This window comes from Pyrus communis, chromosome 8 (genome assembly GCF_963583255.1).
Source record: "Pyrus communis chromosome 8, drPyrComm1.1, whole genome shotgun sequence".
NCBI classification, from domain to species: domain Eukaryota; kingdom Viridiplantae; phylum Streptophyta; class Magnoliopsida; order Rosales; family Rosaceae; genus Pyrus; species Pyrus communis.
Genome location: NC_084810.1, coordinates 20956770 through 20982550, shown reverse-complemented (window position 1 = coordinate 20982550; position 25781 = coordinate 20956770). Strand labels below are relative to the sequence as shown.

Here is a 25781-nt window from a genome sequence, read left to right as displayed (position 1 = left end):
TATTTATAGTACCGGTGAAGGTTGAAGTGGTTGAGATCCACCGTACACGTGGATCGTTCCTAGATGTCTATATATGCGGGATTGTTATAGTTTACAGAGATTACTGGCCCTAGCCAACCATCCACAATTCATATTTGTAGGAATTTTTTTTTTTGGTGTAACTAGATCATTGACACGTGGTATCGATGTCATTAACATTTATGTTTGAATGGTAACACATTTATACTTTAGAGATCCTTACTGTTTTTTACTGTGTCTAAATGTCACAGTATAAAGTAATTATCAAACACTAACCTAACTTAAACTCTTAGCAAAGATCGATCATTTGTTCTATTCACTCTATTTGTACTATTATTACAGAAAAGTTTAGCTGAGTTCAAATTTTATAGATAATAATTGTAGAATCAAACAAAAAATAAAAATAAAATATAAAAAATAAAAAATAAAAAATAAAAACTTCAAAGATGCTATTCACAACATAAGTACAGCATCAATGTTTAAAATAGAAACTTAAGGATCTTATTTCTTATCACTCATGTGCACCACTCAAATTTAATTCCATCAACTTGTTATTTGCGAGGAGTTCTTTCATTTCATTTATTTATAAATAATAATAGTCCCATCTTTCGGTCTTCTCCGCAGGACAAAGCGCATTTGCGTCCACAAGTGGTCGTCTTTTACTAAAGGGTACAAAACCTTTAGTTTTTGGTTTTTTTTTTTTTTCTTTTTTTACCTTTTGTTATGAACAAGAGTTATTGATTTTTTTTTAATGATCAATATTATCTACACTAAAGGGAAAAGAGATGAGTTTAACCTCACAATAAGCTAGCAATAATATAATTCAAATTCGCATTTGACGAGAATCGAATCTATGACCTCTCACTTACAAGTAAAAAATAATTCTAATAGACCATACTACTAAGTAGCACCAGAGTTATTGATTTTAATTTGGATAAACTTCAGTAAGTGATTTTATGAATCCGTTTGATAATTTTTGGTTTTTAGTTTTTAATTATGGTGTTTGGGAGTTAGGGAGAGAGAGAAAAGAGTGGTGAAGAGAAGAGAAATAAAGGACAATTTGACTAAAAATAAAATCTTAAAAGTGAGAATAACTTAAAATAAATTTTAATTTTAATTTTGTGTTTCTTTTCTTGTGTTCTTATACATTTCTTGAACGTATCTTTTACCATCTTTTTTTAACTCATAGCTAACAAAAATAAATAAAATCTGAAAAACTAAAAACAAAAAAATGAAATGGTTATGAAACAAATCCCAAGCTATTAGATTTTATGACTTATTCTTTTGTTAGAAAACAAATATGAATGGATATTGAATCTTGAAGCTCTTCTCAAGTCAACTAACATAGTCCTTGTTGAATCATGACTTATATAAATAATAATCCATAGATATATCAGTCCTTGATTCCTGGGATAGATCACGACCAAAACATCCATGAATAATTGACAAAGTGGTCATTCTCTGTGGGTAAATTTCTAAGAGCAAGACAATGTAATTTTTGTGTGTGGATAAATTAAACAATTGTCAGTTGTAAATAACGCTAATTGTCCTAACTTCTCGTTTGGTTAATTGTCCTAAGTATTGTTCATGGCATCTTATTAAGAAGGAATACAGCCTGCTGCTTAACAGACAAATCAAACGTACACGTCAAGGTGAAGAAAGAAACACATTTGAAATGTTCTTGTCTGGGTACCTTAATTAATTAGTGTCGAATAGTTTCTTACAGAAAAATAAAAATGGTGGCCCTTTGGAATCTAGCCCTCCATGATCTCGTAAAGTTTATACACTCTAGCCTATAAAGGATTTCAAATAGTGCATATGTTACAACTTCATCACTAAAAAAAACTATCACATCTAACGTAATGATAGAGATAGACGCATGAATGTATATAATCGGTCATGCCTAAGAATGTCTTATCATAATTTTAGAGGTGTTAATTAGCTGATGATCCAGTTGTTATCCTCTTGAGGATGAAGCTTATTCAGATTTTAGAAAATTAAACTAAGAGTTACAAAGTTAAGCAAACAAAAGAGTTGCCACCTTTATCTGATCAATTTATATCACAATATAATTGCGTTTCTTTTGTAAGTGATTGAAGACCTGGTCCAATTACCGTCGCATTGAAAAAAAATAAAAAGATATGGATCGCGATCAACAGTACTTGTGCTGGTGTCATGCATGCATACTGAGTACTTTGTGCTTAATTTAATAAATTAATGGATAATACTGATATATTGGAGGTCTCAGCTGTTCATACTAAGTATTAACTACGTATAGTTTGATCTCTCATTTGCAAACCTAAACAATCATCAGTGTGATGAACTCAACCGAAAAAGAAAAAAAAAACACCAGAACAAACACTTTTAATTAAGAGTAACATACAACGGTAGCCATGCACGAAGCAAATCCCAAGCCCAGCTAGTGTAGGAGATCATGGATTTGCAGGTAAAATGGCAATCTTATTTTACATTAAGTTCTAAAACCCAACTGAACATTCAACTTTCACGGTCCTTTTCTTATTTATATAGACCCCATGCAGGACAGCTCTTCTTGACTTTTGACCTCGGCTTGCTTTGATCATTTGTTGCAGCTGCATGAGCTGCAGCTGCAGTTCGAGCCACACTTGCAGTTATTCTCTGCTCCATAGCTCATCTCAGACCCCTCAGAGAACCTGCAATAATAATAATAATCAGCTTAATTCAATTAATCAATCTATTTTCAGCATACAATTCATAAAATTAAAACAATGTTTGAAGATTTTATCAAAGAGCAATATGGACAAATAGAACTAGAGGGACACTAAGTAAACAACATGCAGTACATGCCGCATTATTGTCTGTTTAGTGTCATTGTAATTCCAAACTATTATAAAAAAAATTGTAATCAGTTTTATTCTAGGTATTTCTCTCATAAAAACTTACGTCTTCACTGGTGCAACCCCAGCAATGATGGTAGTGGAAGTGGTCTCTGAGTAACCCAAGTCAGCGTGCATCCCACATCTACATATATAAAACGATATTATTAGAAAATACAAACAAAGTAATTAATTCCTAATTAAGACTATTAGGAATAATAGAGAATGATGATCGATCATATATACGGTTAGGGTTACAGTACTTGCAGCCACTGCCGCACTTGCAGTCACTACCACAGCTACAATTGCTAGACATTTTCTTCAAAAGTTGGTATAAGAACAACGGAGAAGATTGTTGTAGTGCTGGGAATTGAATTAACTCAAAGCCTGGGATGAGTTTTCTTGTGAGGGTCTCAACTGCTATTTATAGTAGTGCAGGTGAAGGTGTACACGCCGATCAAGTGTAGATATCTATGCTGATTAATAAAGTTTATAGACATCACATTGCTCTGTCGAAAAATCCAAATCCCATGAAATTAAAAAAATAAAAATAAAAAAAATAGTGTGACTGACGTCACATAATGATATTAACATTGTGTTATTATATGACGGGGTAGGAGGTTTGTATTTTTTAGATCTTGCTTGTACTCGAACAAAAAAAGAAAAAAGACCTTGCTTGTTTTTTATGTGCTAATTTAATGTTTATAGCAAAAATGTTCGGTTAGGCCAGCTGGTTTAACACTGTGTCCATTTACTTGTACTCAAATTTGAATCTTTTCTTTGTACATACTAGAATAATTTAGAAAACTACTTTGTTAATATGAAAAAAGTTAAAGTTGTTTCATCATAAAATCAATAGTTGGGTGACGTAAAACCCATGTGAAGATCCACTTGCACTAAAGTTGAATAATCTCTTTGTGCATATTAGAATAGTTTAAAATACTATGAAGAACGTAGTATTGTTTTTTTTTTTTTTTTTTTAACAAATGGCATTATGTACACTCAAGGGGATGGGAAAGGCTAAGCTTCACAATGGGCTAGCAATAATGTGATTCAATTTCGCCTTGGCGCGATAATCGAATCTAAGACCTCTCACTTACAAGTGAAGAAGAATACCACTAAACCGTAGTACTAAGTGGCAAAGAAAGTAGTATTCTAAACTCAATAGTTTAGAATACTATTTTGTTAATATGAAAAAAGTTAAAATTTCACCATCAAATCAACAGTTGGGGGGTGGCGTAAAAAACCCGTGTGAAGATCCACTTGCACTAATGTTGAATCATCTCTTTGTGCATATTAGAATAGTATAAAATACTACGCTGGAAGTTAAAGTTCTATCACCAATTGACAAAATAGGAAGTAGTCCAAATTCTTATAAGCACATGCTAAGTTCTTTTTGTTTTCAATGTGAGATTTATATTTATCAGAATTGAGATTAAGATATTAAAATCACATCCACTTCATCTCAACTCTTGATATCAAATCCAAAGGCAAGTCACCGTGAATTTCTTGATCATCAAGTGATCAAGAGAACATTTGTGGGTACATGTATACTTCTATCAAATTATATTATAAGTATGGTCATACTTCTCTTTAATTGTTATTTTTATATATTAATTCTTTAAAACCATACTTTAATTCTTCGTAACAACATATAGCATAATAACACTCAATCTCTATGTGTATGCATCAAGTGGTTCCTTTTCTTATGAACCAGAGTTATCGATTTTAGTTTGGCAAAAACTTATTTAGATGAAGCCCAGTTGTTTTATCAAAAGAAAAAAAATATATGAAGCAAAGTTGTCCTAAATGATTAGATTCCATAGCTTAAAATTTTGTTGCAAGATAAAAAGGAATTTAAATTGAATCATGAAGCTCCCCTCAAGTCAACGGGGGTGAGACTACAATATTCTTGAAAGTTCCTAATCCAATCCTTAATTTCTATGATGGACCAAACATACATGAATTGACAAAGTGGTCATTTTCTGTAGGTAAATTTCTAGAAGCAAAATAATGCAATTGTTTTCTTTTGACCACTATTAGTTGAATCAAATAAAATGTACACATCAAAGTGACATATTTAAAATGTTCTCTTCTGGGTCCCTTAATTAATCTGTATCAAATATTTTTCACATAGACAAATAAACTTGGTGGCCCCTTGGAAATTTGGAATCCAACCCACCATTGATTTAATTGTTATCTTATACTCTAATATCAAGGATGGTCGATGCTACCAAAGACAGTCTAAAAAGGACTTCAAATCATTTTATATGATGCAATTTTGTCACAAAGCCTTCCAACCAATCAAATTAAAGTTGATAACGTGTTGGGGCAAGTTGTCTCATCAGATTATTGGCGCGATTTGGCTATTTTATTCTTACCAAGAAAAAAACTTTTTTTTTTTTAATGAGAAATATGTTGATTGTTTGTTTTTACATAATAATACTCTTAACACGTCATTATTTATGTATTATCCGTAAGTTAAATATGTGAACAATTCATACTATAAAACGCATAAACACATATAAACTTTAGACTTAAGTTACGAAGGAAATCTGACAATGATATCCTAATAAAAATATCCAACTCAAAATCAATCAACAATAATTAAGAGTATATCCATATGGCCAAATCCATGCCGTTTTTCGAAAAGCCTACTTTTTTTTTCTTTCTCGTTTCCCTCTTTCATAACGCTCCAAGTCTCTCACCTGCAAATTTTCAGTTCCAGTGGGATGTGCTATTTAGAAATCCAATTATAAAAATAAACCTGTACTTGTGTGGATAGATTTTGCTCCGAATTAGGTGTATCGTTGTTAAATTTATGAGTTTGGACATAGTAGGGAGTCGGGGCGGAGTAACGTTTCAAGGACTCAATTAAGTGTCGAAGGTCAGGGTTGCAAACGAGCCAACACCAAATATTACGGTGATCAACCTTGACTTGTCCAGTTTATAAGATTGTAAACGAACCAAGTCAAACTAAATACCACTGCACTGCACTGAAGCTTGACTTGTCCAATTTTTCTCAAACTCGAGCTGGGTTCTTTGGCGTGCTTCTCATACGATCCAAGCTCGAGTGAGTTCAAAAGATTTGCTGCTTGACAACGCACTTTAATGACAGAATATATAAAATCTAAAAAAGCAAAACAGGGATCACAAACATAAATTCCTTTTTCTTTTTACATGGATGGACCTAATCGGAGGCTCACACCACTACGGCTGTGATTTGTCTTTGAAGAAAAAAATCAAATTGAAGATATTCAGCGTAAACATTTTCTTTCATTTCAACTAAACTTCTTGTATAGATTCTAGCTCAAGTTATCTCATAAAAAAGTATGAGTAGCTCACGAGCTTTACAAGCTGAACATACTCATATCCAAACTAGGCCTGATTTGGCTTGTTTCTTTCATGAGCCGTATTTATTGCAAACTCGAGCTGTTTCGAGCCAATTGACAACCCTACAGCATAACGCTGAGTTTCATTTGCTGATATGGGATAATACTCTCAGCACTCGAGTTGCAAAATCTTTGTCCATCTTCAGGAGAAAAAGACATCCCCATTCCTTCATTCCTCCATTCCTCCATTTTTGTTTTGTGTGTTTGATTTACTTTCTTGTAGTTTAGATCCGGCCCTTCACATGTGCTGTGATTTACTTTCTTGTAGTTTAGATCCGGCCCCTCACATGTGCTGTGGAGTAGAAACAGAAAAAGATGTTGCGAGAAGGAGACTGCCTCCTCCAATTATTGATCTTCCATTATAAAGGGTGGGGCTTGAAGGGCTTCTATCCCCTCATTGTGGAGCCAGCCAGCTATAATTGTGAATCCCAAAAGTGAGATGATATTCTCTTCAAATCTCTTCACCTCAGATGTCCTTTTCTTTTCATCTTTTTATGATCAAAGGTTCTCCATTTGCCTTTTCTTCTCTTTTCTTTGGAAAAGATAAAGAAAGAAGTTCTCTAAAGTTATTCTAACTCGCTATATCTTATGGATTATCAAATATTAAACTTGGTAGTATAGAATTGTCACTTTTATGGCGTGAAGACAACCTCTCCAATTATGAAAAACACCAGATATGGACTCTCAAAATTGGAGAAAAACTTACATGAAATAGGTTTATTATCAGGTAGCGTCCCAATCAAATAATGCATTACCATGTGAAAAATATAAAAAATAAAAAAAACCCCTTATATGGCAATCCTTGAAGGAAAGCCATATTGATGGTGAACCCGATGGATGAATGGTTGAAAAGGAAAGAATAAACTGCCGTATACCCTCCCGGACAATCACGTGAATGCCAATTTCTATCATGAACTATTTTTTCAACCAATTTACCTCTTGAACTATGTTAAAGTGGCCAATTTTCCTTATGCACACTCGTTATTTAAATTATTTGATTTTTCTTTGATTTATTCAATTTAAAAGCCAACCAAAAATTAACCAAGAGAGAGAACATGGTGAGCGGAAATCATTTCCATCGTTAAAATGTGAAAGGATTCCATTAGTCAATGCACTACTCAATGAGGTGCAATAATCGAAACCATCTAATTTTTGGATCTTCGTTTAAATATATTTTTTTTCCTTCACAAAAGTCATTGAAATCCAAAATCGTTGACCATTTGATTATCATCGTGAACATTTGGTTCTTTTAGAGAAACATTGTGTTCATTTCCCTTTATATTCTTGTTTGATGACCAAGTGATTTGAGATCTCTTGAACCGAAGGCTTTAATTTCAACCTTAGCGACAGAATATGGGACATAGAGACGCGCGAAAGACAAAAAGTCCATCCGATAGCAAAAGCTGATGGTCATGGGTACCCATTTCTTGCAAATATTTCAGGGCAGCGATTATGTGATCCAATTTTTAAGACCATTTTGCATGCAGTTGCCTCCTTTTATGACCCCAATCAACCTCTAGATTTGGAGAAGTCTTCCCGCGTGACGTGGTATTACCAATCTACTTAAGTTATTTGTTAATACTACATCCTAGGTTGATGATATATCAATCACGTCATTCATCCATACTGTAATACACAAATTAGTAACAAGTTTGAGGTGTGACCGACGCACCAAAGAATTTCTCCTGCATTTCATGTCATGACCAATTTGCTATTTTGTGTGGGGAGGAAGCCAGGCCCAAGGACTGATAGAATTCAAATAGCCACCTCTTTCAAAGTTGATTGCTTTTCAATGGTTTTCAAGCTCTGCATAATGTGTCAGCCTGAGTTTGATACCACTATAGAAGTTACATCATGTGATCAACTCAAACATACTGAATTCTATCTGAGAAAAAAAGGGAAAATGAAAATCAGGGGATGAGCCTGACCACCACTAACCCGTAAACCCTAAACCCTAACATAACGCGTCTGAGTTCAGACCACCGAAGAAAAATCAACCATTCATATTTGAAATTTTGTTTTCGGTTGCAATATATACATAGGTATGTATACTGAAACTAAACAAAAAGTGATTTTTCTCAATACATGTTAATTTTTGTATGGTTGAACAAACCAGACACGAAATGATTGTCCCACAGAAGTTCTTCTAAACGGAGTATGATTCTAGTGTGCAAAACTTATTATGGATACTGCAAAACAAAGTAAATCTAATACTGAAACTCGACATCCAACAAATCATTTTTTGTTGAAGAAGTATCACTAACCTTTTAATCAACCGTAATTTTATCTAAAACGAGTCTGTCTGATGTTTCACCATTCACAAGCTTCTTAAGAGCCAGTTTTACCTCTGGCACTCCTTCCTCCAGAACAGCACAGACGGGGAATATAGAAACATCTTGCACCCGTCTTTTCAATTCTTCGTACACTTCTTCAGCACCGTCCTCATCTATTTTATTTGCCACTATCAAGGACGGTCGATTAGATAAACCCTCTAGATGATGCTCGAGCTCTAAAACTAAATCCCGAAGTTGTTCCCAAGGTGGCGTTCCAATTCTACCATCCAATCCAGAAGCCAAGTCTACCACATAAGCTAGAACTTTTGTGCGTTCTATGTGTCGCAGGAATGCATGTCCAAGTCCACGATTCTCATGGGCACCCTTTATGAGTCCAGGAACATCAGCAACTGTGAGCGAGAAGTCCTCAAAGTTTAGATTCCCCAAATTGGGTCTAAGAGTTGTGAAGGCATAATGTCCCACTGCAGGTTTTGCCCTCGATATAGCCCCTAACAGAGTGCTTTTACCAGCATTTGGCATTCCGACTAGGCTCACATCAGCAATGCTCTTCAGCTCTAGTATAAGAACAGCTTCAGAACCAGGCAAACCCACACGAAGGGACGACTCCTCATCATCAAATACTTTCACAGAGGACACATTGCCCATACCACCTTCCCCTCCACAAGCAATAATTACTCGTTGACCTTGTACAGTTAATTCAGCAACATTGTACTGAATTTGATCTTTTTTCTCTGTCTCATCTTCTGAGCAACTCTCAGAAGAAGATGACGATTGAGAATCAGTTGATCCCATTTGCGTAGTTCCCTTCATGCCAGCTGATTCCTCAACAGTTCTGTCAGGTTGAGAGGATGAGCTGTCACTATCCTCTGCCGTAGTTAGGCCAGTAAGCGTAGAGTGTTGATCGGATTCAGATACATCACCAATAGGAGTACCTGGAATTTCCCATGGATCCAAATCTTTAGGAATTTGTCTTTCAGCAACACAAGGAGTTTCACCCTGCAAAAGATGAATCACGGTACCAATGGGCACTTGGGCAACCTACGAAAGTAAAAGATTTTGACAGTAAATTTCAGCTTTCTAATTTGAGTACCTAGCATACGAAAACTACAGGATACAATCATGCAGGTAACGAGAATTGCTAAACACAACTATACCTTATCTGCTCCTCTGGTGCCAATTTTGTTCTTTGAGGATCCATGTCCCCCTCTCTGTGCAATCTGCAGAACAACATTACTTCAACGCAATTTTATCAACAATGGTACATGTTGAGAAAGAAGAAAGATAAGAGTTACATACAAGGTGAGGTTGCAAACCGCTGAAGTCCCAACAAGTTGGAGAACATTCCAAAATAACATCACCACCTCTTCCACCATTCCCACCTACATTAGCTCCAAGGTTAGAAGGAAATTGCAGAAATGCCACAACAGAAATTCTCATAATTTCCAAAAAGAAAAATCTTTAAATTGTTGATGTAGATTGAATTGAATTAAATATATAACATGCTGCTCAGTCAAAAGATGAATATAGACATTGAACTACAATAGAAAACCTACCATCAGGTCTGCCGCGGCGATCATGTCGACTGCGGCGAGTGCTGGTGCAACCACTGCCACCACCACCCCCTTTAGCATAAAGCCTAAACCTGTCTACCATTCTCCTTTCCTACAAAGAAAGAATGAACAATCCCAAATATTCAAAGATACATTGGTTTAGAAAAGAACTATCAATAAATAAAAAAGGGCAAGCATAAGGACTGATGAAAAACAGAAGTGGATAACTAGCAACCTGCAGAGGAGCAAGCTTTGATCTTTTGTGAGGAGCATCTGAGTATGAACACGAAAACAAAGAAATCCAATGAGACTTGGAAGAATGTCTCAAAGTCTTTATGAGCTGAAGCGATTTTGGAAGGTGCCCCCACATCTGTCTTCGTATTCTTATCCCTCAAAACTCTTCTTATGCCTTAATGTAAACCTATCGCAAACCACCTATCACCTTGCCAACATGTGACGCTAGAGACCTAGAAAAAGAAAACGGCATACGATGGTAACAGTGAGAAAGATGATCCCTTTATATTCTTTCATTGCATTCAATCCATTCAAATGGGTCTTCAAACAGACAAACGAACATTAACACATCTATCAGAGGAAATTTGTCTAAAAATGTACCACCTCGACCTCACTCCTTTTCTTCTTATCTTTTATATTCAAATTACATCGGTGCAACTGATGCGTGTGAGCACTCTGATTACACACAATTAATCAAATCCTTTAATCCGATAGCGTTCCAACAAACAAGCTTGGTTAATGCACTAGCCTTGATTCCCGAATTGAAATACTTATATGCATTACTGCAATTGCATTCACCAGAATCCTCACCAAACTTCAAACTTATCACGTGTTTTAATCCGAATAGCTGACGAAAGGCCACCCTTTATGCATCTATGCGATCCACAAATTCTTACTGCTTAAAACTACAAGCAGCAAAAAGCTGTATAGTAATAGAGATACAAGAAATGAAACACTACGTAGAAAAATGTCCTATAAATTACCGGTATGTACCGAAATTCGAATAAAGATGAACAATTTACATATTGCAACCAAATTAACAGGATTTAAGTTTAACCCACAATTCTTAAACCCCATGCGCACTAGGGTTTAAGGAAAATAATCTGAAAACCCAAAAGAAACAGAATCAAATAAATGTTAGCAAAAACACAGAACGCACAAAAATGTGCTTATTGGATATAGAAACCAATCATCAAACACTACCAATGGAATTAGAGAGGAGAAGAATCAGGGAGAATTACTCACATGGTTCTGCGTCGCTGTTGGATTAGGGATTGGAGGAGGTTTGATGCTTTGTAACTTGCGACTTGCCGGAGAGAGAAAGTGAGCTGAGATGAAGGTTTGAAATCGAAGGACTTGCAAACGAGAAGGAGAGGAAATTAAGAAGGTTGCAGAAATGAGGGAGAGCACAGCTGCACAGGAGCAAGAAGCAGAGCCTGCAAATGGTGTGGTTTTGTGGGCTCGGATTATGGTTGATGGGCCTATGATTTAGCCAACTAAATATATATCCAACGTTATTCATTGCGAACATACGTTTTAGATTTTAGTTTTAAGGAAATTTCTCCCGAACAAGTTTTTTCACGAGTCAACAGTTGAGATTTAGTAAATATCAACCGTTATCTTTTTTCCTTTAGAGCAGGTAAGCAAAGCTTCTATCCCGCACATGTTTTTTCACGAGTAAACAATTCAAATTTAATATCAACCGTTATCTTTTGTTCTTTAGGACATGTAAGCAAAGTTTTTTAGTTTTCGTACAGAGTTGACACTCCAGAAAGGCCATTTTGCAGTCATTTAGTTTTGTTGAAATAAATTAAGGCGAAACTAGAAAAAAATAAATTAAGGAGGAAGGAGCATAACGAATTTTCTTGAGTGCTAATGATAATTCTCTCAGTATTTAGAATTCGGTTAAATTAGGATTTTAGACTGTGTAGTTCAAGCAAAGTTTTGCTAATATTTTGTAACTTCAATTGTCGAGATTTAACCTTTATAGTTTTTTTTTTTTTTGTGGGACTCGCCTGTATTAGAGAAGTTGTCAGCAATGTAATCAATAAATGTAACGTGATCCGTATAATAAATATAGAGCAAGCTATCATACTCCATTTTGTGAGAAGTTCTTATGATAGCTACAAATTTTTAGACAGAAATCTTTTACAATTACTGAAATTAAATACATACAAAAATTTATGTACAAGGCTAGCTAGCAGCTTGTGATTTGGCTTCAACAATATTAAGCACAAATAACTTCATCTAATAGTCCATCAAAGATCAATTCCTCAAGTTCAAGTGCCACACACTCAGTTTCCCATTGAAGGTTCATCCAACGATCGCCCTTTGCCAAATCTCGAGCCACAACATCATCCAGTGATTGATCCATCTCCGGCCTCAAGCTCAGGTACGAGCTAACTCTTGTCCAGACATCATCAAGAAGACGTTGCCCCTTGGGCATTGGACGGATGTTGCCACTGAAGTACAAGGCCCTTGGGAAGTAGGTGTATGACCTCTCATAGACCGCAAGGAGGGTCTCATTAACTAAATCAAATAGAAGACGGTGATCACAATTGCCGGATGTAAGTCGGTCTTCATAGGATTCGGGTTCATGCTGAAAGCAATCCTCCAATTCCATGAACATCGTGGGATCCAGAGGCTGGTCTAGCGAGTACCATGCTCCGAGGTGCTCTTGACCAATGAAGCCTGAGAGCTCAAGAACATATCTCACGTAACTGAATTCGGAATCAGGATCATCCACTTTGTCCACTACAAAGCGCGAGGAGTGAGTGATTGAAATCTTATGTTCAATTTCAGTGCTTATGGAGGATTCCGGTAAAGAATCTATGATGTGCCTGCCTTGTAGGTTAAGAGAAGAATTCGGCTCATTCGCATCGGGACTTCCGGGATTGAACTCTGAACCTGATACATATGGCAAAAACAATTGAATCAAATCATACGTAGCACAAAAAAAATGCATTAGCACTTGATCATTCAGAGATAAATTCTGTTTAACATCGTAAAACATGCAATATTCGATATGATTGAAACTTAAGCAAATATTTTAAGACTTGTACACATAAATGAGGGGTATTGTGATTTACCTTCTGAGATTGACAACCTTGCATTGCTGGTTATATAGTCTGGGGGATCAAGATTAGAACTTTCCATCGGCTGTGCTTGCTTGCTTTCACGACTCATCGCAATAACCATCTCTTGCTCCTGGTGAGTTGTGCTTTCTCCTACTAATGGCACGATTGCATGCTCATCACTGTCCTTTATGTCAGCAATATTTGCACTGTCGTCACTTTCTAAAATAGCATCTAGTTGTTCAGACTTATCGGTATTTTGTTCCGCAGCTTTTGTAACCGGCATCCCTAAACGAAAAGCATCTTTAACCATTGCCCCGTTTAAGATGGAAGAAAAAGAGTCAAGATCAGGCAGTGACAGATTCCTTCTAGTGGTTTTCTGAGCATTCCCAGTTGAAGGAACTTTTTCTTCACTTTTCAACTTTAAGCTCTTCGAGTGATGCAAGTTTCTCTGATCACTGCTGTAGCTGCTCTCATACAACTGAGTATATCTACTAAGCGACTCATCTAGAGAGGAGGTTCTTCTTACACGTTGACGTCTTTGCCGCCCAAGATTATCATCTAAACCACGAACCTTGATTCCGTCTTGTGTCGTAGTTAACTCCAGCGTTTCAAGCACTTCTTTGCCATCACGTCCAGAAGGGTCTTTCCAGAAAAGAGACTCGATGGAATTGCCAGAATTTTCCTTCTTGCTCTCTTGGAGCGCATGCATTAGCTTCTGCGTTATATGTCTGAAACGATTTATGACCAATTGATTCCATCCTTGGTGACTAAATTCCTCAGGCAATCCCAAAGAAGAAAAGCTTGTTTCTTGTTGCATGGTACTGCCTACGCTGTTATTACCCGCCATGTAATGCTTGGACTTCATAGAATAGTCTTCCTGAGTTTCGGATGTCATTGACTTCGGTGTCTGAGTAGTAGCAAGCAATTTTTCTCCTTTTGGGAAGGACCAAACTTCATTCTGCTTGTGTTTGAGTGTGCTAGGCCTCCTATTTCTCGCTCGAGAGGAATCAGTGAAGGGGAATGACCTTGATTTTGTTAATCTGACTTTGTTCTTGGAATTTTGCAGGCCTGGAAACTGGTTTGTACTAACTTCTGGATCTTGTAGAATTTTAAAGAAAAATTCCTTGTTTACTTTGAATAACTCCAAAATGTCAACATGATCATTAACTGTGTCACTGGAAACGTCCTTGAGAGGAAGTTCCCGTTTCATTGTATTCTTCGACATCTTCAAGTGCGATGAATCCTGCAATCCTCTAGGACTAGTGATACTGCCGTTTCTTGTTGTATCCAAACAATTTTCCGAAGGCTCTGCATCATGTACAACACTCGTCCTTCGCAACCATGACTGTACAGGGAAGCTTAAAATCCATCTTTTGGGGCTGTCTTCCCTTGGTTTGTCTTTTGCACTTGATGCTTTCTTGCGAGATTTACAAGACCTTTTCTTTGCTGTGCTAGTTTCTGTACTATGCTGTTTGACCTAGTACAATTACATTAAGATACAGTCAGCTTATGCTTCATTGCATGCAAGAGTAGTACTTCTGTTTTCTGTCATGCGCTTCTGAATTCGGTATTTAATCAAAGAATGACATGAACTTACCAACAAAGGTTCAGCTTCCGCAACTACCAACTCTGGCCCTTTACTAATTTCACGGTTCTTCGAAGCTGCTTTTCGACTTCCATAATTGCCTGCAAGAAAGAGATTTGTCGCACTTAGCTTGTATAAGTCAATAATTGAAATTCGAACATAAACAACCATGTGTGCGGAAAGAGGACGATTTGCAAAGTGAAAACCTCACTGCACAAATTGAAAGTTGCTTGTTTTGAGCAAAATAGTATGCTTATATAGCACCAAAACAACCTATCTAGAAATTGCACTACATAATTCACATGAGTTCTTATTTAATTTGTCACTAGAAAAAAAAAAAAGCATCACACATGAACATAGGAGAATATGTGATAGGGTGAACTGAGATATCTTACGTCTGACTCGCTTTCCCCCCGCCGGCTTTCTGTGGGGAAGAATCTTCTTGACATTACTCCAATGATGGTAATCAAGGATGTTCATTAGGCTCCACATGCAGCCTGGACGGTTGCCCCCAACACTCGAGTCCAGGCGTTCCAACTGCTTTCCCATTTTTCAGCTCAAGGGGAAGCAAATAATCCTCAAAAATTCGATACCGAGTTGAGTATTAATCTCAAGATTCTCAACTATTTGGACCACTCCCTTGTAAAACCTAAAAAAACATAGAAGAAAAAACCACCATGTAAGCCACGTATGCATCTAAAGGCCGGTTTGATAACCATTTCGATTTTATATTTTAGCTTCATTTTTCTCCAAAGCATAAACAACAAAACAAAGACTAAAAACTAAAAACGAAACGGTTTTCAAACTGGGGTTTTTCAAGTGTTTGATCTGCAAGAACGTAAACTTCAGATGAAAATTCAGAGAGAACCGATATCAAACGGAATCTAAACAACATGGAAGGCATGTGTTCATACAGCTATTCAGATAATCTCAGAGCCTCTATTCAAAATTCAAAGGCGGGAGCAAACACCCAGTTCCATTTTCCATGCGGCAAAACAAAAAAGCTTGCAACTTTATCAAAGTTGATCAGTTGATGTACTTTTGAGGTCCAAAAATCTTGAACCGAAAGCCGAAAAAAAGAAAAGAAAAACAACTTCAACTAATTAATGTTTGAACTAAACAACGCTTAGTATTTAAGATGGGAATTAAGCAAACTAAAACAACGCTTAGTATTTAATATGGGAATTAAGCACGCGAACCTTAAAAGTAACAGAAGCAGATGTGCGAACCTTGGGAGAAGCTTGGAACAGTTTGCAAATCTATGGTGGGCTTTGAATAAGCTTGGAATATATGTTGGTTTGTGTGTGGCGTATACGTTAAGAAAAACAAGAGTAGAAGAAGGTGGTTAGTCTTCCAGTAAAGAGACGACCCGGGAAAGAGAAAGAGGAATAGGTAACCTAAGCTGTTATTACCCGCCAAGAATCTCAGAATCATGGTCCTCTCTCTTTAGTCTAAATTATCAACCATATATATATATATATATATATATATATATTTTTTTTTTTTGAATAATACCAAGATTAGAACTTTGATGTAGAAGAAGCGTACATTGTTCTAGCCAATTTGAACAACTCTGTATGATTCATCAACTATATGGTATACAAATTTATTTAGGTATTTTTTATTACTGATTTATTGGATCAATTAGAGAGTTTAGGTGATGTGTGATTAGGTGTACTGATGTCTTGCAGTTGATGTTGGTTGAAATGTTGTTCAAAAGAAATAACGACATAGACAAATAATATTCAATTACGTTATCATTAGACTTGAGAGAGTATTCAATTTGAGACAATTGTATTGATCAACATGCTTACATTTCAACAGTTTAGACTGTTGAGAGTATCTCACATTAGAGATGGAAGTCTTGCATAAAGTGCTCACGAAATCTTAAGTTTCACCACACTTCACCAATTGGTTTTGCGTTCGAAGTTTAAATTCTAGTATGATATCAGATCATGTTATTCACGTATCAAACTCTCTTTTAGACATTTATTTTGCGGTAAACTCTAATTGTATGATGGAAAAACATTCCTAGTGTTTGCAAACCAAAGACAAAAAGGATTGGCAATGATATCAAAGGCCAAACAACATCAAAACACATCTTTAACTCTGCCTTAAAAAGAAGAAAGGGGAGACATAGATACATTGAAAGTTCAAAGCCTCCATGAGTAAAGTTTTTCACTTGGTTCAATGAATAATTAAAGTAATTTTTGTATGACACTTGCAATTTTTGGCTCGTTCAAAGTCGTTGTAGGTCCTAGTACCCCAAGTTGCCCTTGATATTTCAATATTCTATGCATCCGGTAGGCTGGAAAGGGATTGGTAGCTGCCAGTCAAAAGGATCTTTCATATAAAAAAACGTTTTTAATTATGTATGTGCAAATATTTTGAATGAAATTTGTTATTTGCGCTTTAAAAATGTTACTATGTAATTTTATGAAATTATCAAAAGAAAATAAAGCACTACTTGTGTTACGACTCAATACCGAAAAAATAACGTAATCTTGGAATGCTTTAAGATAGCTTTAAGCACCCTTATCTTATAAGCCATTTTTTAGGAGCAAATTTTACCACGCAACTAATTCTAAGCGAGTGAGACCTCAAAGAAAGGAAGGAGCTACCATCGGACTAATGTCAACAAAATAGGCCAACGAGAAAAAATACAACAAAAAACAATCTGTCAAACTGATTTATCTGTAGTAAAGAACTCTTAATATTCAACCACCCAAATATTTTCAAACAAAAATCACAGCAGCGTACGTATTCGTGTATCATTTGCACTTGCTATTTGGTTTTCTAGAAATTCTGAAAGTTGACTTAATTCAATCATCGATGCATGAAATTATCTCCGTGGGGTTAGAACTGAATTAGGTCAACAGAATTATGGATATGGATCTTGCCCTTGACTTCAACTCCGTGGCTGAATATTCGTCTGATCACTTCAATACCACGTGCCAATCCTAGAAATTAACAATTTAATTAAGTAGTCTAAGAATAATTAATTAGATAGTCTAATTAAGGTGTCAACTTTGAACTGTGTCAACCAAAGAAAAAAAAGAAAGAAAAACTTATAGGGGCTTGGCCCAATTCTGCTCTAGCGGTTCAGTGGCTTTAGAATTTACAGGCCGGTCCTAATTTTCTAATTTGATTCATTTTTCAAAGTTTAGTTTTTCACTTGGGCAGGCAGGGTTTGATTTCTTTCAATTCGGTTTTTTTTAAGACCGAAAATTAAACCAAAATTATTACTCAGTTTAATTTGGTTTGATTTTCTTTAGTATAGTTCGGTTAGGATTATTTTTGGTTTCATATTTTTTCCTAAATAATTAAAAAAAAAGGCTGGAAATTGGCTTTGCCCATAAAAGGAAAAAAAAAAAAAAAAAGAGTGGAACGAGATTAAGAAATTGGCAGACCTTAGAGCATTTTTAATGAAAAACCCTATTTAGGGACTTCCACCGCTAATTTTGAAAACTCATTTAGGGACTTAAAGAGAATAGTCAGGTCCCTAAAAAAATATTATCTACATCGGGAGGTCCTTATAGTATAATCCTTAAATATAGAGACTAAAATATCAACAACAAAATCATTGTTCATGTTGTTGGAGTATTATGGCCGTTGTTAAAATCAAAAAGTTATCTCTACTGTTGGAGGAGAAAAATCAAAAAGAGAAACTATTGTACAACATTCCCATGTGGATTGGGTTGTTTCTCACTCAAAATTAACAATGGGTCCACCCTTTGAGTCTCTATATACAATCCTTACATTTAATGATTACTTTAAGGTATCCAGCGAGTCCCTATATGTTGAGATAATTGGTGGACTTCTATTTCGACCCATTAGATGTTTTTTGTCCTTATATTTAAGGACTATACGGTTGTAGAAACTCCATTTACGGTTCACATTAGAGATGCTCTTAAACCACGTCTCTAGCCTTATCTTCAACCATCTATAGGGTATAATCAAACAATCACCATCTGGAATTTGACGAGTTGTATGCTTACGACGGAGTTGTATGCTGTCAAAGTTGGTTTGGAATTTTCAATCGATGAGAGTTTTGTTTTCCTTTAGTGATTGAGATTTGAGAGGTATAGCTTGGAGGAGCTTAATCCGTAAGTAAGACATATAAGGAGGGGGTGGTACTCTTTTTATTTCTTTCATGATTTTTTTACGCTGAGTTTTCTCCTATAAAGCTTTTAATGTGGCCACTTCTAAGCTCTAAAAAAATCAGGTCATGTTGGGGGAAATTTGGCATCACTTGGCAACCTTATTAGCAGCTGTAAGATTCATCATATCATATGCAAGCTTTTGCTTTCTTTTATTTTTATTTTGGTTTTTTAGTTAAAATGAGCCATGAAATTGGCATAACTCTTCATTTTAATTCCTGAAATTTGAAATCGATAAAAATTGTCATTGAGTTTATCTACCACTAATCATTTTTGCCATTTTATGAAAATTCTGTTAGATAAAGACCAAAATAACAAACATAACTAAATTTAATAAACAATGGAGAAAAGTGATTTGGCAAAAATTGTGAGTATTTTTGTTATTTTATCTTTGTATAATGAAGTTTTTTCATAGAAGTACTAAAATGATTGATGATAGACAAACTCATTGACCACTTCTATCTATTTTAAATTTTAAAGACAAAAATGAGGAGTTATACTAATTTTGGGGACTATTTTACGTAAAAAATCTAAATACTTTATGCATGAAGCAACAAAAAAAATAAGAAATGGATCCTCTCCGGATCCCTTCTACTAAATCCATACAATAACTTAATCCAGACTTTTGAAATTTAATTTAATAGTTAAAGTTATTATAATTTTTAAATAGATCCCTATTTGTAATTACTAGATCAAATTTCAAATATTCGAATTGAATGATTGGATAAGCAGGTACGCCAGCAGCCTCTTTTGTCCCTCTTTAATTCTGATTTTAATTTCTTCCTCCTGAATCGTGCGGATGTTGGGTCAAGTCCCCCGCTTCTCCTGTGGCTCTAACTCCGAGAACAAATGATTGATGCATAAAAATAAAAATAAAAAGCACATTGTCCCCCTTTTCAATCAATATTTCTTTCTTTGCATTCAAATTAATAAAAAGAAGAAAAATGATTTTGAATCTTTTTCTATATCGATTTTACAATTTACAAGTTTTCCTACTATAAATTATAAATTTGAAATTTATAATTAAACAATTTTAATTGCAGCAATGATCCTTAAATATATACCCCATCCTCACTTTAGTCCCTTAATTCTATTTTTAAATTTTACAAGTTTCAAATGTTATCTCATGTCTCAGTTAGATCTTAGATCGTTAGATTGTTTCATTTTCTGTTTGATCTTTGTAACAACATTTTTAGACTTGTTTTTTCCTTTTATGTTTTTTCATACATTTTGAGTTTTTCGATGTTGCACGTTTTCTTATTCGAATGTGTTTTTGAGATACGATGAGTTCTTAGTTGGAGATTTACGAAAGAGAAAGATAAAAGATAGGGGTTTGTACGGTGTAGAGAGGAATATTATCTTAAGTTTCAAGCAATGTCCTCTTTGTCTTTTAATTACACAATCACAAATAAAAAATAAAAAATAAACTATGCGTAATGAAGAAAATTTAGATGGATAATGGTGTTTAAATAGAAAAACTCGAGATCTTCTCAAATAAATCCTCATACTTGATACTTGGGCCTCACAAATTTGTGTAGTTAAAGACTATATCCTTATAATACAAAAGACGCTAAACATCACACCCAAATCCTCACAAATTAAGTAACTAATTTAAGAAAGATATGACTGTAATAGTGGAAAACTAAAAGATAAAAATCAATATGACATTACAAATATGTTTAGAAGTACAATTAGAAGCGATACGAAAGCTTTCAAAATTTTAAAATAAAGCCTTTGTAAGATAAACTGAAAGTGCTTATGAAACCAAATCAAATTTTCAGCAATTTATATATAGTTTTTTTTTATCAATAGTTTATATATAGTCTAGGTGCTTTACTTCAAACAAACACTTTAACTTTGAATATAAAAAAATGAAACATAAGTAGAAGTGCAACATACAAAAATATAACCAAACAAATCAACTTGCGGTTTCATATGGAATTTGAACACCTTATTTTTTCCAACATTATGCGTAAGAGTTAGCGTCCCAATAATTGCATGCGTCGTGTGTATGCCTTTTTCTTCATTCTTTTTCTTAAACAAACAATACATTAACGAATATGATCCAGATAATGTTATTCACACATTATTTTTATCTTCCACACATCTTGATTACTTTTTGTTTATTAATTTCTTTTAATTCATTTAATTAAACGGCTAGAAATTAAAAGAAATATGAAGAGATAAGAGCGGGTATATAGATGACACCACCCATTTGATTTTCGATAGCAGCTTTGTTGTGAAATGCAGAACACCCATCTCAATCAAATGGTTTCATATCAAATATCTCTTCACAAACAGAGGAGAGTGATTTCCTCTTCCAGTTAAGACAAGGCTTTAGTGGTGCCAGCTATTAATAGATGATTGCCACGTGTAGAAGGTCTATTCCTTTCGTCGATGTCATGTCATTTGTCGGATAACATTTGTTACATGTTCTAAAAGTGAAATACCCATCCAATAAACGTTTGCAACATAAAGAATTGGTGATAATAAAATATCTCTCCTTTAGTATATGGATGCTCTCAATCCAAGTGAGATCTGTAAGAGTTTTTCCATATATGAGCTAATCAAACTATTTATTTTGGTATGTCGGACAACAAGTGAGTAAGGGATTGTGATAAATTTAGACAAAGTACACATTAAATAAATATTGGTTTAATAAAGGGAATTAATGTAATTAGTCTTTTTGAATTGGAGTTGGTTACAAACTCCTTAAAGAATTTGACGACAACTGTCTCCATGATAGGAGGAGTAGTTGCATGTGCAAGGGGCTTGATCCCTCTTCTCAAATCACGTTCGTTCTCTTATGATTGATAATCCTATTGAAAGTAAGGAACACAAAAGGATTTCAGAGAAGGGAAGATCAAACACTCAACATTATCGTGATGTCTTTCACTGCAAATAAGTCCCACAATAGTTTCTCCATTTAGGGTTTACTGCAATATTGTTTGGACCCAATTTTACACTATCGGCCCATTGCATTAAGACCATTAGATGACTCCAAAACTAATCAGATTTTTCTTGATATTATTATTGATTTTAATCATGGTAATTATCTTGAGAGAGATCTTTTGCGTTTAAGGAGATTGGGATGGATTAAATGGGTTTAACATGGTGCAGGAGTTGTGAAAGTCTACAAAGTCATGCCTTTTTGCTTGGATAAGGGATTGAATTAATCATATCTGATTTGAGAAGCATGCAGCATGTGATGATTGGATTGATTCACAATCAAATTGAGTTGGTTTGTGACTTTCTATTTGAATTAATGAAGATTGCATGGAGATAAGCATGCATGCAACATTACAGAGCCGCATCCACATGGCTCATTTTTATCAATCTAGAGTTCCATTTGAGATAGAATATATCTCATCAAGCAAGCACGTGGACTCATCATGGAATATTATGCATGCGTTGGAGGAGATAAGCGACCAGATGATTGGTTAAGGGAAGAATTGTGATTAAATTGCAATTCTTTACGGAATTGCATGGATGCGTTTACGCATACAACTCGGGAGACGGAGAAGAATTGTGATTAAATTGCAATTCTTTACGAAATTGCATGGATGCGTTTACGCATACAACTCGGGAGACGGAGTTTTGGAAAAAAAGCCATCATCCAATGGGTTTATAACCACTATAAATACAAAGCTGCATCTTTAGTTTGAGGACCTCCAATTCAACACACAACTGCCCTGCGCAAAACCTCTCAAACACCTTGAGATTTTTTATTTTCTTTTTCTCGCCAACACATATTCAGTTTGGATAAACAGCACTGTGAAGGCAACCGGCGAACATCTTCAGTTTGGATAAACAGCACTGTTGCCGTAGAATCAGCCGTTCTCGAAGCACCTTCAGTTTGGATAAACAGCATTGCATCGAGGCCGGCTGGTTATCTATCCAAGTCTCGGTCGAGAAGGATTTTCGAATCCTTATTGGCAGAGGTCATCTCATTAGCCTTTTCGGCGAAGTGAGGTGTTACCAGGTTACTACATTCGGCACCTTGAGAGCCGAATTTGATATTGAACTTCGTAGAACTAGCAGCCTTGTCTTCAGGCTGTAGAACCCAGAGACCGAGAGTGTTCCTTCCTCGGTCGCAGTCGCAAGATAAAGAAGTCAGCAACGCGTTCAATGCAACATTAACAAATTTCACTCCTCGACCGAGCTCGGCCGACGAGTTGGCACGCCCCGCATTCAACCGAATGACGTAGTTAGCTTATTAGTTACTCGGCCTGCGCGCCACGTAGGCTTTGTAATTTTTAGGGTCAACAAATATACACAAGTCATTCAAACGTAGTTTAAGTGCTTAATTGTTATGATCTTTGGATGATGTTAATAAACGTCTAACATGATCAGCTTGACATTTGATAAAATCGAAATATATGAACTGCATTTACATTTTCGTAAGAAATATCTTACGAATAATATAGATGGATAACTTTTCTCCTCTTCCGACACTCCTAATCCAAAAGCAGAAGATTATTTGAAAATTACAAGAAATTAGTCAGTAATCGGATTGCATTAGTTATGAACTTAAGTGAAGAAGCTGAACTCACCACTCTCTCACCGCCCAAAACGGTTAACTTGAGTTCCCAAGTTTCCGAACCTCCCAGGTTCCTCCGCTTTACTTGCACTGTCCTTTGCCAGCTAGCAAATCTCCGCACCGCGAGTATCCCCCACTCAACCACATCCTGCGACTGGTCAAACAAATCAACCACCACTTTCAGACACCAAAACCAAATAAACTATGTGAAAAAAGAATGAAATTTGTGGTATTTTCACACGCGTCATCTCTCACTCACTCTCTCACTCTCTCTTGCACTTAAAGCCAGCACCCACCAAAAACCCAAAACACTCTCTCTGCAGTACGAGAGAGAGTTAAACAACCACCCCTACCCCTACCCAATCCAAGCCACCATGGCCAATACATTTCCCACTTCCCATTTTAGCCCTGCATCCCTCCTCTATTTCCTCCTCCTCCTCTCCTCGTCCTCCTCCATCCACGCCCTCAACATCTCCACCCTCCTTTCCCCCTTCCCCGACCTCTCCTCCTTCACCTCCCTCCTCTCCTCCTCCATCTCCTCCGACCTCCTCCCCCGCTCCTCCCTCACCCTCCTCGCCGTCCCCAACTCCTTCCTCTCCTCCACCTCTGACCTCACGCGCCGCCTATCCCCTTCCTCACGCGCCGACGTCCTCCGCTACCACGTCCTTCTCGAGTACCTCTCCCCCGCTGACATCCTCCGCCTCCCTCCCTCCGGCAAGCTCGTCACCACCCTCTTCCAAACCACGGGCCGCGCCACCAACAACTTCGGCTCCGTCAACCTCACCCGCAACCCCTACACCGGCGTCGTCTCGATCCGCTCCCCTGCCCCCTTCTCCCCCTCAAATGCCACTGTTTTGTCCCTCGTCACAAACCTCCCGTACAATGTCTCCATCTTTTCCGTTAATTCCCTTTTACTCCCCTACGGATTCGACCTCATGGCCTCCGATGCCCGCCCGCCCCTCGGCATGAACATCACCAAAGTCCTCATCGACGGCCACAATTTCAACGTCGCAGCCTCCATGCTCGCGGCATCCGGCGTCGTCGAGGAGTTCGAGGCCGCCGAGGGCGGCGCCGGAATCACCCTCTTCGTCCCCACCGACACCGCGTTCTCCAATCTCCCATCCACTGTCCGCCTCCAGTCCCTCCCAGCCGACAGAAAAGCGGTAGTTCTCAAATTCCACGTCATCCCCTCCTACTACCCGCTCGGTTCGCTCGAGTCGATTGTGAACCCGGTCCAGCCCACATTGGCCACGGACGACGGCGGAGCCACCTCGTACACTCTCAACATCAGCAGAATCAACGGCTCGATGGCCATCAGCACTGGGATCGTCCAGGCCGTGGTCACCCAGACGGTGTTCGACCAAAAGCCCGTGTCAATTTTCGGGGTTTCGGAGGTTTTGCTGCCCAAAGAGATCTTCGGTAGAAACCCGATTTTCGCAACGCAACCCGGGCCTCCCTTAGACGGGGCTCCGCCCCCCTACATTGCCCTGTCGCCGGAGAGCCTGAATGAGCCTCCGTCGCACCTCTCTTCGCCGCCGGGTTTTCGCGAAGGGATCAGATCAGATGCTGCTACTTCTGCAATCAATGGGTTCCGGAGCTTGTGGATTGCATCTTGTTGTATAGGATTGTATTTAATGGTATGAGATTAAATTTTTGTTATTTTTGGTTCTTAATTGCTAGATTTTTTTGTGGGGTTTTTTTTTCACACATTGAATTGAATTTAGGCTGCAAAAATCAAAGAAGCCATTTTTGTTTTTAATTTGTTAAAATTGTGTTAATTACTGAATAATTTTATGTAAATCAGAAGAAAGAACAGATTTTGTTTTATTTTTTTAGTTTCTTGGATCTGGTGTTTTCCACTGTGGAAGATGTTCAAAGTTTGATCATAAGATCTAATTCTTTTGCTTTTTACCATTCTCATCTCTGCATTTGCAGAGTTGCATTGATCTTACTTTGCAGTAACTTGTGGTAAATAAAATGGACGAGGATTGTTTCCCTCTCATTTCTGATGCCCTCTTGCTCTTTTGTTTTGTCATGTTCGTTGTTAAACCACATCAATAATTTATATTATTATTTAATTTTGTTTTATTATCTTTATACCAAAAAAATAATATAAAATATTGACGTGATTTAACCGTGATGATACAAAACAAAACAGAAAGGTACAGGAAGGCACCAAAAGTGAGAGGGCAATCAATCTTTCTTCAAAGAAGATAGGTTAGCTTTTGCCTTTAACTGACTAGCCCATCGAACCCATGGGTAATTTTTATTTTTCAATGTGTGGAAGGCTGGAAG

The 25781-nt window shown here is 36.6% G+C and overlaps 4 protein-coding genes across 6 annotated transcripts; 1 reads left to right on the top strand and 3 right to left on the bottom strand.

Moving 5' to 3' along the window:
* Window positions 1-2355: 2355 nt before the first annotated feature.
* On the bottom strand, window positions 2356-3294 carry LOC137741563 (metallothionein-like protein type 2). The gene is made up of 3 exons (XM_068481258.1): window positions 3137-3294; window positions 2941-3018; window positions 2356-2690 (listed from the first exon to the last, which is right to left on the bottom strand). Exons 1-3 carry the CDS (start codon window positions 3187-3189, stop codon window positions 2597-2599), a joined length of 225 nt encoding a protein of 74 aa, XP_068337359.1. The 5' UTR covers window positions 3190-3294; the 3' UTR covers window positions 2356-2596.
* A 5221-nt stretch (window positions 3295-8515) lies between these two features.
* On the bottom strand, window positions 8516-11576 carry LOC137743316 (probable GTP-binding protein OBGM, mitochondrial). The gene is made up of 6 exons (XM_068483183.1): window positions 11370-11576; window positions 10345-10576; window positions 10113-10221; window positions 9856-9938; window positions 9714-9776; window positions 8516-9597 (listed from the first exon to the last, which is right to left on the bottom strand). Exons 2-6 carry the CDS (start codon window positions 10477-10479, stop codon window positions 8533-8535), a joined length of 1455 nt encoding a protein of 484 aa, XP_068339284.1. The 5' UTR covers window positions 10480-10576; window positions 11370-11576; the 3' UTR covers window positions 8516-8532.
* Window positions 11577-12172: 596 nt separating this feature from the next.
* LOC137742626 (protein TRM32-like) lies at window positions 12173-16214 on the bottom strand. 3 transcript variants are annotated; one of them, XM_068482538.1, is made up of 5 exons: window positions 15986-16214; window positions 15182-15435; window positions 14799-14887; window positions 13214-14678; window positions 12173-13031 (listed from the first exon to the last, which is right to left on the bottom strand). In XM_068482538.1, the coding sequence occupies exons 2-5, from the start codon at window positions 15333-15335 to the stop codon at window positions 12352-12354; spliced, it is 2388 nt and encodes a 795-aa protein (XP_068338639.1). In that variant the 5' UTR covers window positions 15336-15435; window positions 15986-16214; the 3' UTR covers window positions 12173-12351. The 3 variants fall into 3 exon arrangements, with proteins under 3 accessions (XP_068338639.1, XP_068338641.1, XP_068338640.1); XM_068482540.1 differs by having other exon boundaries at window positions 16016-16214; XM_068482539.1 differs by lacking the exon at window positions 15986-16214 and adding an exon at window positions 15701-15950.
* Window positions 16215-23789: 7575 nt separating this feature from the next.
* LOC137742500 (fasciclin-like arabinogalactan protein 4) lies at window positions 23790-25321 on the top strand. Its single transcript, XM_068482380.1, has one exon. The coding sequence runs from the start codon at window positions 23861-23863 to the stop codon at window positions 25127-25129; it is 1269 nt and encodes a 422-aa protein (XP_068338481.1). The 5' UTR covers window positions 23790-23860; the 3' UTR covers window positions 25130-25321.
* The last annotated feature ends 460 nt before the right edge of the window (window positions 25322-25781 follow it).

Excerpts from the sequence above, each read along its gene's own strand:
- LOC137741563 (XM_068481258.1), bottom strand. The coding sequence starts at position 3,189 with ATGTCTAGCAATTGTAGCTGTGGTAGTGACTGCAAGTGCGGCAGTGGC. Across the intron at positions 3,019-3,136 it reads AAGTGCGGCAGTGGCTGCAA|ATGTGGGATGCACGCTGACT; the intron begins GTACTGTAACCC and ends TTATATATGTAG. Across the intron at positions 2,691-2,940 it reads GGGGTTGCACCAGTGAAGAC|GTTCTCTGAGGGGTCTGAGA; the intron begins GTAAGTTTTTAT and ends TTATTATTGCAG.
- LOC137743316 (XM_068483183.1), bottom strand. The coding sequence starts at position 10,479 with ATGTGGGGGCACCTTCCAAAATCGCTTCAGCTCATAAAGACTTTGAGA. Across the intron at positions 9,777-9,855 it reads GCGGTTTGCAACCTCACCTT|ATTGCACAGAGAGGGGGACA; the intron begins GTATGTAACTCT and ends GTTGTTCTGCAG. Across the intron at positions 9,598-9,713 it reads GCACCAGAGGAGCAGATAAG|GTTGCCCAAGTGCCCATTGG; the intron begins GTATAGTTGTGT and ends TTACTTTCGTAG.
- LOC137742626 (XM_068482538.1), bottom strand. The coding sequence starts at position 15,335 with ATGGGAAAGCAGTTGGAACGCCTGGACTCGAGTGTTGGGGGCAACCGT. Across the intron at positions 14,679-14,798 it reads CGGAAGCTGAACCTTTGTTG|GTCAAACAGCATAGTACAGA; the intron begins GTAAGTTCATGT and ends TAATTGTACTAG. Across the intron at positions 13,032-13,213 it reads AAGGTTGTCAATCTCAGAAG|GTTCAGAGTTCAATCCCGGA; the intron begins GTAAATCACAAT and ends CATATGTATCAG.
- LOC137742500 (XM_068482380.1), top strand. The coding sequence starts at position 23,861 with ATGGCCAATACATTTCCCACTTCCCATTTTAGCCCTGCATCCCTCCTC.